The 11,364-nt window shown below is 37.7% G+C and overlaps 1 protein-coding gene across 1 annotated transcript; it reads right to left on the bottom strand.

Moving 5' to 3' along the window:
- Window positions 1-4,864: 4,864 nt before the first annotated feature.
- On the bottom strand, window positions 4,865-11,091 carry LOC128664843 (zona pellucida sperm-binding protein 4-like). Its single transcript, XM_053719645.1, has 12 exons — window positions 10,911-11,091; window positions 9,161-9,282; window positions 8,680-8,776; window positions 7,011-7,166; window positions 6,663-6,853; window positions 6,313-6,407; window positions 6,057-6,184; window positions 5,785-5,974; window positions 5,564-5,705; window positions 5,304-5,382; window positions 5,122-5,217; window positions 4,865-4,995 (listed from the first exon to the last, which is right to left on the bottom strand). The coding sequence occupies exons 1-12, from the start codon at window positions 11,089-11,091 to the stop codon at window positions 4,865-4,867; spliced, it is 1,608 nt and encodes a 535-aa protein (XP_053575620.1).
- Window positions 11,092-11,364: the final 273 nt, after the last annotated feature.

Raw genomic sequence — 11,364 nt, 5'->3', positions numbered from 1 at the left:
TTTTTTTTAAATTGCAGTGCTGTTGTATACTTCGAATATGATTTAAAAGGTCCCTTTTTAGGACATACACTGAAGGTCATGGTCTTAAACAGCTGACACAAGAATGAAGATGATGATTCTGTGTCAGGGTGCCAGGAATCAGACTGACACAAGAAGTGCAAAAATAATCACACCTTTATTAATAGCAAAGAATAATAAAATGTCAACAAGTCAAATAACAAGCCAGGAATCAAAACCAGAGCTGGTAGTCAGACGAGCTGAGTCAGGAGCCAAAGCGAGTTGATAGACAAGCCAGAATCATGAACAAGGAGAACAGCAGAGTCAGGAACAAGCCAGGGATCAGGAGGAATGTCAGACAGCCAGGTAATACACAGGATCTCTCACAATCAGGTCTGAGACAATGCAAGGGCAAAGCATACTGAACAGAGGCCCTTTAAATAATAGTTGATGACATCACATTTCTGAAACTGCATCCTGTCTTACACAGATTATGTACACCAGTCTGGCCATAAAAGGCAGTGCAGGCAATGAGCAGCATCAAACAGTATGCAGCAGAGTCAGCAAGAGGAGTAAAATGGCTGCCACATGGCAAACAACGCAGGGAAAAAAAACCCCTGACAGTCAGCTCCTGAGTGTAACAATATTAGAATATAGCTAGTTTGTTCAGCCAGTATGATGATTCTCTCTTAATGGGTCGCAACATCAGTTTTACGACGTGTGTGTTGTATGAGAGGGTGCATTGTGTACTGTATGTGTAATTTGAGAGTGTGTATTTGTGTTGTATGAAAGTACTTTATCCTCCAATGCAAGGGAAGGGTGTGTTGGAGATTTCAGAAAGAAAATCTCTCCTCATTCCCAGCCCTGTGCATGTGATGTGTCATATCATGCACATAGAGGTACAAAGATAGCTTGTTTGAAGGAGCAGATTCTTCCCTTTCAAATGCTGCGTTTAAATCCCCCAAATAAAAAAAAAAAAAAACTCAGTCAAATCAATATTCTGACTGAAGGGTTGTGTTAACAGAACACTTGCCTCCCAACTAATCTACAGCCACCTAGGAGTTTTAAAACAAAACATGTAACTGCCCTGTTTTAAAATGAGGGACCTCTAATTTGCTGGTTTTGTCCATTGTAATAGTTATCACCTAATTAAACTAGCTATCAGGGTGCAAAGCCCCCTCCAACACATGCATTCTATATGGGGTGGGGGGGTTGAATTTCTACATACCCACCTCTCAAAAGGATTTGCCTCTTGCCCTTCTAAGAAGCAATTTATTGCCTTTAAAAAAAAAAAAAAGACCCCCAACAACCCCATATAGTGACTACATGCATTCCCCTTTTGTGAGGGAAACATACCTAGGTAATCTCCTTGACAACAGTTGGCCACCTTAATGAACTATAGGCATAACTCCAATTCAAGAGTGTAGTTTTTAATCTTGTTAGTAGCCACATTAGAATGTGGAGGTGAATAAAAGTTTCAAACAGCCCATAAGATCCATACATCATGAGATGCAGAACTTAGCTCTCAGTCCTAGACGGGGGGGGGGGGGGGGGGAAGCCAAACACGTCCTTCAGGTTACAGAATTCTCCAATGGTGCTCATGTCTATAATCACTCCTTCCCGGTTTTTTTTTCTTTAACTAAGCCCTCCGCTCTACTCTAGTATCCTCCAATGTGTGTGGACTTACGGAAGCCTCACAGCCTGGTCCAGAATAGTTCCAGTAATTCTTTACGCATTTCGTTCCAAGTAACAACTTTCTGAAGAGTAATAAAGCCTAAAAAGATTTCCTAGCTAAAGGAAATAAGTCCGTACCACCTGATTCTATTTTGATTCATTCATAGGTTGAAAATCAGGAGGGCGGAGCAAGCAGCAACAAAGTGTCATTAACCCCACATAGTTCTAACGAATAATCACAATGTATGCTTATCAGGAGACAAAAATCTTTAGAACACAATTCTAACAAGATATTACATATGCATTAGGAACATATTAAAATCATTTAGTGTTACATGCATAATTACTCTAAATGTTGTAAGCATGAATTCCCCTCAATATTAAAGGGACACTGAACCCAAATTTTCTCTTTCGTGATTCAGAAAAAACATGAAATTTTAAGCAACTTTCTAATTTACTCCTATTATCAAATTCTCTTCATTCTCTTGGTATCTTTATTTGAAATGCAAGAATGTAAGTTTAGATGCCGTCCCATTTTTGGTGAACAACCTGGGTTGTCCTTGCCGATTGGTGGATAAATTCATCCACCAATAAAAAATTGCTATCCAGAGTTCTGAACACACAAAAAAAAAAGCTTAGATTCATTCTCTCTCAAATACAAATAGCAAGAGAAGAAAAATGAATAGGAGTAAATTAGAAAGTTGCATGCGCTATCTGAATCACGAAAGAGAAAAAATGGGTTCAGTGTCCCTTTAACTACAAAAAAAGTAATTAAGGCCATTTCTTTACAGAAACGCTTGTATATTAAGCCCTCTTGGCTGCAGACAATCAAGGTTTGTCTCCAAAAGGTTTCCTGTTGTCTTAGTATCCCAAATTTTTGGAGGGACCCATTTAATAATTTTAATTGTGAGATCTTGAGGATTTTGATTATGCATTAATTTAAAATGTGAAACAACGATTCTCAAACCCCGTTTCTATATTTCTAATGTGCGCCCTCAATCTATACTTGATCATATATATATATATATATATATATATATATATATATATATATATATATATATATATATATATATATATATATATATACACACACCACTTGCACCTCAATTGGTGGACAACATAGGTGGAACAGCAAGTGCATTTACATTGGTACATTTTTATCCTATCGCAAATCATGAAATTGGCACTATCCAGACCTATACAGGGGGGGGGAATAGACTACTCAAATTAAGACAGCAGGAAACCTTTTGGATAAAAACGTGTCTGCAGCCAAGAGGGCTTCATATAGAAATTGATATTCAAGAGTTTCTGTAACTAAAATGGACTTTAATACTAAATTGTAGTTAACATTAAGGGGTTGAATTGAATGCTTACAACATTTAGAGCCAATATGCACGTAACACTAAGAATGATTTTAATATGCATATGTAAAGCATCTTGTTCTAAAGATTTTTATGTCTCCCGATGTTACACATACATTGTGATTATTCGTTTGAACTATGTTGAGTTCATGACACTTTGTTGATGCTTGTTCCACCCTCCTGATAGATCTTCTACCTATGAAGAAATCAGGTGGGACAGACTTTTTTCTCTCCTTTATCTAGGAAATCTTTTAAGGCTTCCAGTACTCTTGAGAAACTACCGTTGATTGGAACTAAATGCGTAGAGAATTACTGGAACTCTTGTCCCTGTGAGGCTTCCATAGGTCCTCACGCATTGGAGGATTATAGCGAGTAGAACCGAGGGCATTTTTTTTAGCTCTGCAAAGAGACGCCATGAAGCAGCGGTGATTAGAAGTGAGCACCATTGGAGAACTCTGTAACCTGAAGGACACGTGATGACTTTCCCGTCTGGGACCGAGAGCTAAGGTTGGCATCTCATGTTGTATGGATCTTAACCCTTTCCAGCCCTTTAAATATTTAATTGGCGCGGACGGCAGATCTTTTTGAATTACACAGCAAGTCACCGCTAGATGTCACTATTTAGCTGTGACATTCAAAAGCGGCAAAGTCTGAATATAGCCAACATTTGAGCGCATGTGCTAAATACCTTTGTTGCATATATTCCGATAAGGACCGCAAAGGGTTAAGGACTGTTTTAATCTTGTGAGTAGCCACATTAACGTTTAGAAGAGAATAAAAGTTATGACACTTGAATACGAGTTGCACTTTTTGTATTCGTGGGGCACCTGGAATTACCGTATGAGGAGGAGCAGCCTTTATTGGGACGTATTTATTTTTACATCAGTCGTCAAACCCATTAAGGAATCTAACTGAAACCACTGGGGTAGATATTAACTCTGTATGTAACTGGATTTTTAAAAACAAAAGTTTAACACCACATTTATGAATGAGTTCTCATTGTATTGTAATATAATTTTATAGATCTGTATTTTAGGATTTGCAGCAGCGCCACTTAGTGTTTTTACACAACTCGCTTGTCTGAACTATAGGCATAACACAAGCAAGTTGTGTACTAATAGTAAATCTGCCCCCTCTGTTGCTGTTAACTACACAGTCTTTTTAAAGAAGAGCATACTCTTTCAAAGTAGTTCTCCTATGTTCATATACTGTAGCTGCCAAGTGATTTAGACATTGTTTCTTTGTAGAGGGGTGGTTTTGGCAACGCTAAACACCCATAAGTTTATTTATGATAAGCCGATGGCTTGGTAGCTCTAAAAAGGGACACCGAAACCAAATTTTCTCCTTTCATGATTCAGAAAAATTACATTTTAAGCAACTTTATAGTTTACTCTTATTAAAATCACTTGGTATCTTTATTTGAAATGCAAGAATGTAAGTTTAGATGCCGGCCCACTTTTGGTGAACAACCTGGGTTGTCCTCGGTGGATAAAAGTATCCAGTAATATAAGTGCTGTCCAGATTTCTGAACAAAGAAAGCTGATCTCTTACTCTTCAAATAAAGATTAAAAAAAAAAAAAAAAAAAGTGTAAAATTAAAAAATTTGCATGCTCTATCTAAATAGATTTTTTTTTTTTTTTTTTTTTTTTAATTGCGGCACACAAAAAGCCTATTTTAATTTAGCTATACACTCTAGAAGCCACTGCAGCAACAGTGGTGGCTAAACCTGAAATTAATTTTTTGGACTAGCAATGCATAAGTTTATACTCAACCATTACTTTTGTAGGTTTAAAGAAATCAAGACATGATATTTGTAGAAAACTATTTATTTATACTTGTTCACTTTTTGTGGTGTGAATCCTCTTGTAATTCCAGACACCTATAACAAAAACGATGGACAGAACACCTCCGGTAACTGCTGTGCCTCTGGCCCAGGCTAAAGGTTTGTAACCAGAATCACCTGTAGGAATAAGCCATAGTTGGACAATATGTAAAATAGTTCTAACATTAGACCTAAGATGCACTTACAATTGCTTCATGCAGTGAATAATTCAGTAGCGTAGAGTGCAAGTCTGATTAGTATTACCTGGTGTCTCAGCCTTCACCATGCTAGCACTGGCAAAGTAAATGGGTCCCTCAGATGTGACTATGGTCATGGTGTCCTCCACAGGTACCATTCTCCCTGAATTAGGAATATAAATGAAGGGATAAAGTAAATGTAAGTCTTTAATTGCATTAGCTAGTAAAGAAGGGTTCTAGAGGTCTTACGCTTTCTTGATGAACAAGTTCTTCTGCAGGAATCAAAGTTAGATGGAACACATACAGAGGCACTGCAGTGGAAGTAGACCTGGGGAGGAAAGAATGTTACCATCCTAAAACTAGATGAGGAAGTGCAGGGAAATTGGCCTTCACATAAGCATTTATAGTGGAATTTACTAAGTTAGTAAAATTATTAAATTTATTGATTAAGGACAAGTTTTAACTACATTTAAAAAGCAATCTGACCATACAAACTCAAGCAAAGTTACCAATCCTCCAAGAGAAAGCTGGGTTCTTTCATCCACAAATGTGAAAGTGCTGATGGAAAAGCGTTGGTAATGTGTTGGGTAAGTTTGTGATGCAGCAACTGGAATCAGCTGTGTAAGATAATTATCTCCAGTGAAAGGACAACTGAGGGGGGAGGAAAAAAAAAAAAAAGTCATATCTTAAAACCTTAGTTTGATGCAGTATAGAGGGTTTGCAATACTACCTTTTCTCCAGGACAGGCCACTGTGGCTGCTGGTAGGAATCAGTAGATTGGGTGGCCCAGCAGTCATTTAGTACCAATACCAGGTTAGGGTCTGTTCTCCTCAGAATCCTGACCTCCAGGTAGACTGGCTCTCTCAGAACCTTTACAACAGGGTAGTCTCCATCAACATAATATCCGGCATAGAATACATCTAGATAATGAAAATAGTGATAAAGGTGCTCTTATGACAAAGGCTAGCAAGCTTGGATTGGCTAGATTTAGAATTGAGTTACCTTGAGCTATCCTCATCTCCAGTGAAAGAGGTCCAGTGGTGGAGACAGGAGGTGGTGGGGGCAGGGTGACAACATCTACTTTTAGCAGTACAGCACTGGTTCTGGAATAGCTGCAGCGAACAGTCAGCCTAGAAAAGCAAAGTATATAAAGGTGCTTCTGAAGGTATTTAATTCTACCCTTATATTACATTATAATTTTAAAGTGCATCTGAAATTGATGGATGCTCATCACCCAGCAGGTCCAATCCCAACTTACTTCATTGTACTGTCTCTAGTGATTGATGCCCCTTGCCAGTTCCTTACATCTCTTGTTGCTTCAAAGAAGTTTTCATAAATCTGACTAACATCTGTCTGTTAGGGAAGAAAGGTCAGGTTTTGAAGAACTGCAAAACTATGAAATAAGCTCCTGGAAAGGGACAAACGCCTCAATACATTTGAGGTATTAGAATCTAATTATAGCAAAGCAGTTTTATTTACAAAATGCAGTTCAGATCTAGGGCATGTAAAATACTGTATGTATTCTATACATTTATACCCAGTTGCTAACAGGAACCTATTACACCACACTATATAGCCAAGTATTGTTTTACCCATGCCTCTATTTACCATATGGCCACTTCCACAGGACAAAGGAAACTGGAAGACTGCAAAGAGGTTGTTCCTGGTGATTTGCAACCCACTGCAAGTAGCTGTGTTCACAGACAGCACATTTACAGAGTCCAGTATTAATGGAGGGACTGTCACATCCTTAGCGAGGGCAACTATAACCTGGTTATCAGCTGTACATTGTGCAGTCACTGGAGAGAAGAAAAATTATAATTAACACCTTTAACCTTACCAGTCATAACATGGTGAGAAGATAATTTGTCTTTTATTTCATGAGGTACTTAATTTAATGTAATGTCACCTTTATACAGAATAGGGTGTGGGGGAGTAAGATTGCTGGCAACTCACCTTTGTTTCCATAGTAACAGGAAATACTAGGATCCAAAGGAGTGAAGCAGCACCCAAGGCTTTCACAGAGGTCTCTGGATACTGGGGCATTGGCACAGGACACCCTGTCCCCTCTGGCAATGGCAGCACAAACATCTGGGCTGGGAGCATCCATAGCTTTAAGAGATCAGAACACTTAAGTCAGTGGCAAGGAAAATGGTGCGAGGGTTCTGGCATTTGAATACTTTCCTACTCTTGGCTGTAAAGTCAGCGAGCTAGAAATGGAAGATTTACCCATATGTCCTTGTCTTAAAAAAAATTAAAGTATATTGTAAGTACAGCTAACTTTCTGCACGTACTCCAACAGTTTAAAAAGGCACAGTCAACACCAAAACAGTTTATTAAAAAGACAGAATGCTTTTACTATGTATTCCCCAGCTTTACGCAACCAGTTATATTATATACTTTATAACATGTAAGCCTTTAAGTTTCTGCCCGATTATAAGCCACTACAGACAGCCTCTTATCACATGCTTTTTGTTAGCTTCTAGTTCATGTGGGCCAGATAGAACACCCACAGGCGTGAGCACAATGTTGATGACTGCACTTATTGACTAAAACGCAAGTCAATAAATAATAAAAATAGCCACGTGATCAGGGGGACTGTCAAGAGTCCTAGATACAAAGGTAATTACAGGAGGTTAAGAGTAAATTAATATAACCCTTGCTGGCTATGCAAACCTGGGGAATGGGTAATAGAGGGATTTTCTATCTTTTTAAACCATAACAATTTTAGAGTTGACTGTTCCTTGAAATGTAAAACAGATTGTGCTTCCTTGTTTAGCTGTGGGCAATGGCTAGACAGAAAAAAGTTTTAGGTCACATGATTTTGCAGCAGAAATCCTATATTGATCATTGGTAATCAACTGAATGGAGCTATTTTATAGTGTCTCCTAGCAAAGCTTCAAAAAAAAAAAAAAAAAACCCACACACAACCACTTTACTCTTACGTCCTGTTAACCACCTCCTCTGAGATGCTGGGACAGGAAGGCAAAAGGACACTGGATCATGAAAGTTTAATTTGGATTAGACTGTCCCTTAATTTCTGCAGATAGGGCATGCAATTTTAAACCACCAAGTTTCTTTGTTCTCTTGGTATTCTTCTAAACCTAGGTAGGCTCACATGCCAATATGTAAGCCCTTGAAGGCTGCCTCCTATCTCAGTGCATTTTGAAAGTGTCACAGCTAGTTCATGTGTGCCATATAGACAACTGCTCACTCCTGCGGAGTTACACATTTTAGCCAATCAGTGCTGACTCGTAAAGGTCAGTCAAAAGACTGAAATAAAGGGAGCACTCTGCAGAGGCAAAAAGCATCAATATAACTGTTGGTTATGCAAACAGACTGGATAAAGGGATTATCTACCTTTTTAAACAAAAGTTCTGGAGTAGACTGCCCTTTTGAAAGAAGGATTTAAAGGTAAAATACTTTTACAATGATGATTACATATTGCAATAACTTCTATTAACTATAAGCCACTGCTTAAACAGTCTTATTTCATTGTAGGAACAAAACACCACTAACATCAATTTAAGTCGATCTCAGATTACCTTACTAGACCATGTCCCTATAGAAAGGTTAAAACGCATTGAAATGAGCAATGTGATTTTATAATCCATAGAGAGTTTACCTGGTAAGACTGGACATTTAAGCTCCTTTTTATGGTGCTGAATCTCTCCATCAAGTAGGGCTTCTTTCAGAAGAATGGTCATTAAATAGGTGTCTTCCTGTGAGTGTAGAAATCACATTGTAGTGAATGAACAAAGTTACACTAGTATAGGAAGTGCCAGGCAATTTACTAATTCTACTAAAAAGTGGCTCTAGAAATGTTAAACATCTGATCATGTTTATGACATCTAAAAATAATCAAAGATCCTCAAAACAATAGAGATATATCCTGTATTTGCCTAACAGACATAACACTTGATGGGGACCAGTTTATATTACATCAAATTCAGACCTGTGTGATATCTTGAAATAAAGATACAGGTCCATTTAAGGAGGTATCCCATGGTTTACTCAGAACTAATACAGCAATAGCTTATTTGCCAGTCTACACATGGTTCAGAATAAGTCTTTACAGCTGTCCCAAACCAAGAAATCCTCTTTACCTGCTCAGTCACATAACAGCCATCATAAGCAGCACCAACAACCACAGAGCCATCTGGTTCCTGTCCAACCCAGGTGCCACATTTTGAGCTATTGTGTAGATAGTGAGACTTTCCTTGGTTATCTATGAAAGAAGACCACCATTTACCTTTCAAGTAAACTGCATCAACAAGTCTTGGTATGGTTCATAGCAATTTGTACCACTAAAATTTATATACACACAAAATAAGCGATTCAAACACCACCCCCAAAACAAAAGTGTGTTTTTTTTTTTAATATGAAATGGATCACATAGCCCATCTTCAAGTGTTTGTGACGATATAGATATTACACACAGATTTTCAGACCCTTCACCAAGCCCTGAAATGTCAGATGTATACATGCATTTACAGACTACTGTTTGTAAAATCTGTCTTTCATATGCAGGGAAGGGTCTGCTCTTGTTTTACCAGCTCCTTTCACTGGTTGTTCCAGCTAATCTCATCAGTGCTAAACTTGGAGCTTCCAAGTAAGTTTTTAACAAGGTTTTATACTGTTTCATATCAGTAGCTGCATATTCTTTATAGTAGCATCTATTACATTAAACTTTGTGTATACTGTTCCTTTAAACAAAAATTACAATGTTTTAAGCCGTTGACATTCCAAAGGTGTATGTCATTCTTATCCGAGTAAGGGACTTTTTTTTTTTTAAAAAAACCAAACAAAGTAACAAGTAACATTTTAAAATTTCATAAAAATCAGTTTTGAACAGAAGCAAATTTTATAATACACATGTTCTAGCAAAAAGGCTTCTAATAAGAACTGTAGTTCAAAAGTTTATTAAAGGAACACTGAACCCAAATTTTATTTTTCAGGATTTAGATAGAGCATGCAATTTTAAAGCAACTTTCTAATTTTGTATTTTTCTTCATTCTCTTGCCATCTTTATTTGAAAAGCAAGAATGTAAATTTAGAAACCTGCCCATTTTTGGTTCACAACCTGGGTTGTCCTTGCTGACTGGTGGATAAATGCTGTCCAGGTTACTGAACCAAAATTGTCTGGCTCCTTAGCTTAGATGCCTTCTTTTCCAAATAAAAATAGTAAGAGAACAAAGAAAAACTGATAATAGGAGTAAATTAGAAATTAGCATGCTCTATCTGAAACATGAAAGAAATTTTGAGTTTAGTATCCCTTTAAGCATGCTCATGCACCAGCATTTTAAATAGCACTCGCTCAGAGAGCCTAAAGGTGCATATGTACCAACTGGTAAACTCAATTGGTTAATGGCTGATACGATACAAGCCCCACTGATGCTCTTAGAAGCTGCAGTATTTAACATGCTGGTGCACTGAGAATATCTAGCTATGCTTCACATGCACAGAAAGTGTTACACAAAAAGACAGTGATAACTTAATAGAAACATTTTTGCCTGTACAAGTATATTGCAAAATGTGTTACTATTCAAAGTATGAAGATGACTGTAACATCCCTTAATCATTGACATTTGTTTTCTGCAAGGAGCTAAACTACTTTGTTGAAGTTGGATGCAAATTACTACAATTAAACAACCTGCAGCATTCTAGTTCAACAAAAGCCTTAAAGTGACAGGAAACCCAAAAATTATTTCATGATACAGATAGAAGGAAAACCCCATAAGATATGAAAAGTCTTCAAAACAAAGTTATAGTGGTATCGGCACCATTGCTTTTGCTGACCCACATACATGAGATGTGGTTACTGTTACCATCTACTCCCAAGCTAGATTTACTCACCTAGTACTATCAGGGAAAAAGCAGTAACATTATCCAGTGAAGGAAGAGAAAATTGGAGGCTGGTCAAACCACAACGCAGCTGTGAAGATTCCTCCAAAAAAAATTCTCCTTCACAAACCAAGCATTGTAACTTACAGCTCAGAAGCAAACCTAGAACCCACAGCACAACAGAGAAACCCATCTTGCTGTGATTAGAGAATGTTCTCAGCAGCCAGAGATCAGACTTTTATCCCATGAGCAACACCTGATGGGGAGGAGATTGGATTAATACCACTCAGATTTAGCACATACTATTTGAATTGTCAGTTAACGAGCTATTCTCTGTAAACGTTTAACCCTTAAGCAACAAGGGAAGGTTCAATTCTACTTTCAAGATTGAAAGGCCATTAAACATGTAGTTTACAGTGATGGAAGTTTCTCAACTCTAGTCAGCAATACCTGTTAGCAAGGAAGG

The sequence above is a fragment of the Bombina bombina genome, chromosome 6 (assembly GCF_027579735.1).
Source record: "Bombina bombina isolate aBomBom1 chromosome 6, aBomBom1.pri, whole genome shotgun sequence".
In the NCBI taxonomy this organism is placed as follows: Eukaryota; Metazoa; Chordata; class Amphibia; order Anura; family Bombinatoridae; genus Bombina; species Bombina bombina.
Note: the sequence above shows the minus strand (reverse complement) of the source record. Positions and strands in the feature narration are given on the sequence as shown.

Bases quoted from the DNA above. Each gene is read 5' to 3' on its own strand.
- LOC128664843 (XM_053719645.1), bottom strand. From the start codon at position 11,091: ATGGGTTTCTCTGTTGTGCTGTGGGTTCTAGGTTTGCTTCTGAGCTGT. The intron at 9,283-10,910 runs GTGAGTAAATCT...CTTCTTTCATAG, and splicing joins TTTTTCCCTGATAGTACTAG to ATAACCAAGGAAAGTCTCAC. The intron at 5,706-5,784 runs GTAGTATTGCAA...CTCCCCCCTCAG, and splicing joins TGGCCTGTCCTGGAGAAAAG to TTGTCCTTTCACTGGAGATA.